This window comes from Hakea prostrata, chromosome 6, assembly GCF_041222555.1.
Source record: "Hakea prostrata isolate BN-2017 chromosome 6, UWA_Hpros_2, whole genome shotgun sequence".
Classification (NCBI taxonomy): Eukaryota; Viridiplantae; Streptophyta; class Magnoliopsida; order Proteales; family Proteaceae; genus Hakea; species Hakea prostrata.
Window position 1 is genome coordinate 3,619,902 of NC_142605.1, and position 5,491 is coordinate 3,625,392.

Below are 5,491 nucleotides of genomic sequence, written 5' to 3' on the forward strand. Positions count from 1 at the left end.
GAGTCCATCTTCAAATATGGGTACAAGAATTCACATTACAATATAACAAAATTTAATCAAAGAATGAGTAGAATTTTTTTATTAATAATAATAAATCAAAGAGGGAAGTTTCTTATATACATCTGGTGTGGGGTCGACCCAATTGGCCATTATGTATCCTACTACCAGTAGTTTAATTTATTAAAAACTCGGATGGATGGGCAACCCAAGACTTCATCTAACGCATCATAGCTCTGAACTCGTCGAAGCTAAGCACTCCATCGCCATTTAGATCAAACATGCTTATCATTGCCTTACACTCTCCAATTGTTCTAGACTCACCAAGTCGACTCAGCATTCTCTTTAAACTCTTTTCTGTAATACTACCTGGCGTCCCTGAATTCTCCTCGTACATCGAAAAAGCCTCCCTCAAAACCTCGTCTTTCTCATCCTCTTGAGCTGCATCTGCTTCCATCAACTTAGCGAAGTCATCAAGCGTCAGAAAACCATTATCAGAACCCACTACTGTCGCTGCTTCTTCCGCCGACAACTCGCCACCCAGCGTTCTTACGCAATTTTGCAACTCTGCCGGCGATACCTTCCCGTCATTGTCCTGATCGAAATGCCTGAAAACCCTTTCAACTTGACTACATTTAGTTGCTGCGGTAGCACCGACAGAAAGTTTTCCGTTCTCCATCTTCTCTAGCTAGCAAGAATGAAGTTAAACAAGCTCTGCCTGGTAAAAGATGAAGCTAACTCAAGAAAATACTCTTTAAGAAAACCAGTTATATGGCTCTGAGCGAAAGGGGTCTTAAAAACCCTCTTAATTAATATGGTTGCTGAAACTGTTAAACAAGCTCTGGGAAAGGTGAAACTCAAGACGAAGATACTCTTCTTCCAGAAAACCAAATGGCTTGCTTTGAGTGAAGTCGAAATATGTGTCAAGAACTCAAAATCGAGTCTGGATGAACAAAAAATAGGTGGTTGATGGTGTTCTTATATAGCTAATGATGCTTGATGAGGGCAATTCCTCGAAGGAGACAGGAAACGCATGCATGCTTGTGGCCGTTCAAAGAGGTTGTGAAAAGTCGTTACAGGCCGGCCACTTGTTAGTACGTCTGAATTTTTCACCTTCTTTAGTGGAAAATATCGTCTCTCCTTGCGTCAGTCTCATTTTTTTGTAGCCTCATCATTTGTAAATTGAGTTAATTGTCAGCTATGTCGGTTGCTTGTTGGAAAATCGAAATAGGCTGATTAGCCACGTGGTAAATGAAGTCTCTAGAAGCTTTGTTGTGTCTTTGTTGTAGAAGCATCCAGAAGTGATAGGTAAGTCAATTTGTCATATGGTGTGACATTCATCTACGTGGAACTTCAACCACTTGACGATTCTGACTTAGACGGTATTTATTTATTAATTAATTTATTATTATTATTATTATTACTACTTTGTGATTTAAAATTGACGTCAGTATATAATGAGCCAACACAGCACTCTGGCTCTTAAAAAAAAAAAAAAAAAAAAAAATACACAGAACTCTGGCTATGCGTCAGCAGTTTGATTTTATGATACATCATTACTCCTGTTCATGCAAATTAATGTTTAGTGGTATTGGATATGCAGATAGATTCATATCTTATACAATTCCTTTTATAGATTTTGTAATTAAGGTCAAGGATTGTAACATAGTAGGCTCTAAGATGTGACAAGTAACATCTAATAATCAACAATTATAATTTATAACTACATGCCTAATTAGATGAAAGTCTAAAGCTAGAATTTTAGGAAAATATGGATGGATTAATACAGGGAATTCGTCAAAGAAAAAAGATTATCATTGGAGATGATTTAAATGGACATATTAGAAAAGATCAAAGAGGATATGAGAGTGTTCATGGAGGATATGGTTTTGGAGAAAGGAATGAGGAGGGGATTTCAATTTTGGATTTTGCTACTGCTTTGATCTATCTATTATAAATACTTACTTCAAAAAGAGAGATGAACATTTAATTACTTTCAAAAGTGGACATCATAGAAGCCAAATAGATTTCTTCCTAACTAGAAGGACTGATAGAGTGTTGTGCAAGGATTGCAAGGTGATACTGGGGGAAAGCTTAACTGCACAACATAGGCTTGTGGTCTTAGATATGTGTTTAATCCCAAGAACACATAAAAGGTCCAAGGTAAACTATCCCAGAATAAGATGGTGGAATTTGAAAGGAGAGTACTCTAAATCCTTTGGTAATGAAGTAGTCAAACAAGAAAAATGGGATTTTAAAGGGGATACCAATGCAATGTGGAATGAGATGGCTATGTGTATTAAGAAGGTGGCTAAAGATGTTTTAGGTGAATCAAAAGGAAAGATCCATTCTTATAGAGAGACGTGGTGGTGGGATAGTGAGGTTCAAGCTGCCATTAGGAATAAAAAAAACTAGTTTTAAGACATGGTAAAGAACTAAGGATGTTGAGGATCTTGAAAAGTATAGGTTGGAGAGAAATGAAGCTAAGAAAATTGCGGGAAAAGCAAGGGAAATGAAATATGAAGAGTTATACAATAAGTTGGGGACAAAGGAAGGGGAGAAATCTATTTATAAGATAGCTAAGATGAGGGATAGGAAGAGTAGAGATCTTGACCATGTTAGATGTATTAAAAATGGAGATGGTAAAGTATTAGTTTGTGAGGAAAATATTAAGAAAAGATGGGAAACCTATTTCTCTAGTTTACTAAATGAGCATTCTTCAAACACTTATGTTTCAGACGATTACACTTTTCACCAAGGCACCAATGTCCGAACTTATATACGTAGAATTTCGATGTCCGAAGTAAAAGAAGCTTTAAGGAGGATGAAACTCGGCAAGACACAAGGTCCTGATGAAATCCCAATTGAAGTATGGAAGAACTTAGGAACCCATGGACTAGTTTGTTTGACTAAGTTGTTTAATAAGATTATGAGCACAGGGAAAATGCCAAATGATTGGAGGAGAAGTGTTGTGGTTCCAATTTACAAAAACAAAGGAGATATTCAAAGTTGTAATAACTATAGGGGCATTAAATTGATGAGCCATACGATAAAATTATGGGAGAGAATAATTGAAACCCGTTTGAGACACTTAACTACAGTTACGGAGAACCAATTTGGGTTTATGCCGGGAAGATCTACAACAGAGGCTATTTACTTTAGGGTAATTTTCATCTGGACCCCCTGAGGTTTGGTCCATGTCATTTTTAGTCCAAAAAAATGGACACTTTGCATCTGCCTCCCCTGAGGTATTCAATAAGATCAATTAAGGACAATTTGTGAGTTTTATGACAAAAATACCCTCACATCTATTCTACCGTAAGATTTGCATATTTTCTTCACAATTAAATCTAACAGTGAAAATAAAAACAATGGGGTGTTAGATTTTAGACACGTGCATCATTCCAATCGAACGAACATAAATCCATCTGAAAAAAGAAAAAAAAATTCCCAAATCTTTCTCATCTCCTTCTATCGTCTCCATCTCCGGTCGCCACCATCTCTACTTTTTTCTTTCCATTCCTCCATCTTTCCATAGCCGTAGCCAAAGCTGGAATCCGTGTCTCCTTCGTTTCCACCACTCAAAATCTTAGCAGAATTCCACTCCATTTAATTCCTCATGATTTAGCAGCTCCGCTGAATCTGGTGGAGGTTCACTTACCCGCCGTTGAAGGCCTACCAGCAGAGGCCGAAGCCACCGTGAACATGGCCATGGAACAAATCCAATACCTGAAGAGAGCATATGATCTACTGAAACCACAACTCAAGCAGTTCATCTCCCAGGACATCCCAAATTGAATAATCATCAATTTCTCTCCCTTTTGGGCGGCAGAGATCCCATGAGAACTCAACGTTGATAACCCACTCATCTGATTTTCTGTTTATAGCTCTACCCTGTTTGCTTCTTTGGTCTACCTGAGTATTAGGTTCATAAATTCCTTCATACTTCAGTAATCAAGTATTTTAGAAAAATGAGAAAACTATATAATTAACTCAATGGAGAGAAATTCCAGGAAACACTGATTTGAATAGAATCTCATTGGTGCTCTACAGATCTTTGCAAGGAATTCGTATCATTCAAGTGGCAGTTGGGGTTGGTAGGACAATGTTGATAAGTGATGCTGGGAGGGTGTATGCATTTGGAAAGGACTCCTTTGGAGAAACTGAAATACCTGGCGAAGGATCTAGAAGCAAACAGGGCAGAGCTGTAAACAGAAAATCAGATTCAGCGGAGCTGCTAAATTATGAGGAATTAAATGGAGTGGAATTCTGCTAATATTTTTAGTGGTGGAAATGAAGGAGACACGGATTCCAACTTTGGTTACGGCTATGGAAAGATGGAGGAATGGAAAAAAAAAAAAAAGGTAGAGATGGCGGCGACCGGAGATGGAGACGATAGAAGGAGATGAGAAAGATTTGGGATATTTTTTTTCTTTTTTCAGATGGATTTATGTTCATTCGATTGGAATGATGCACATGTCTAAAATCTAACACCCCATTCTTTTGATTTTCACCGTTGGATTTAATTGTGAATAAAATATACAAATCTAACGGTAGAATAGATGTGAGGGTATTTTGGTCATAAAACTCACAAATTGTCCTTAATTGATCTTATTGAATACCTCAGGGGAGGCAGATGCAAAGTGTCCATTTTTTTGGACTAAAAATGACATGGACCAAACGTCAGGGGGTCCAGATGAAAATTACCCTTTACTTAATTAGGAGACTTATGGAAAGGTATAGAGAATGTAGGAAAGATCTTCATATGGTATTTATTGACCTAGAAAAAGCTTATGATAGAGTCCCTAGAGCGTTAATTTGGCAAGTACTAGAGAAAAGAAGTGTTGCAAGTAAATATATAGATATAGTTAAGGATATGTATGATGGTTCGATGACTAGTGTTAGAACACTGGGGGGGTCAAAGTAATGAATTTTCGATAACAGTTGGGCTACATCAAGGGTCAACTTTAAGCCCATATCTATTTGCACTAGTAATGGATGAATTAACCAAAGACATTCAAGACGAGGTCCCTTGGTGTATGCTTTTTGCGGATGATATTGTGTTGATTGATGAGACCCAATTGGGGATTAATACCAAATTAGAATCATGGAGATTAGTTTTGGAATCAAAAGGCTTTAAACTTAGTAGATCGAAGACAGAATATTTAGTCTGTAACTTTAGTCATGATCGGGCAGATGATGAGGTGGTGATACTTGACGATAAAGAGATTCCTCAGAGTGATTGTTTTAGGTACCTAGGTTCAATCATAAGTAAAAGAGGTGATTTAGAAGATGAGGTTTCCCAAAGAATTAAAATAGGGTGGATGAAGTGGAGAGGTGCGTCCGAGGTCTTATGTGATCGGCGTATTCCATTAAAGCTTAAAGGAAAATTTTATAGGACCGTTGTTCAACCAGCTATGATGTACGATGCAGAGTGTTGGGCTGTTAAAAAGAATCATATAGATAAACTCAGTGTAGTAGAAATGAGGATACT

General features: G+C 37.4%; 1 protein-coding gene across 1 annotated transcript; it reads right to left on the reverse strand.

Annotated features, from left to right (window-relative positions):
• Positions 1–217: 217 nt before the first annotated feature.
• LOC149012123 (putative calcium-binding protein CML19) lies at positions 218–676 on the reverse strand. Its single transcript, XM_089159126.1, has one exon. It carries the CDS (start codon positions 674–676, stop codon positions 218–220), a length of 459 nt encoding a protein of 152 aa, XP_089015252.1.
• Positions 677–5,491: the final 4,815 nt, after the last annotated feature.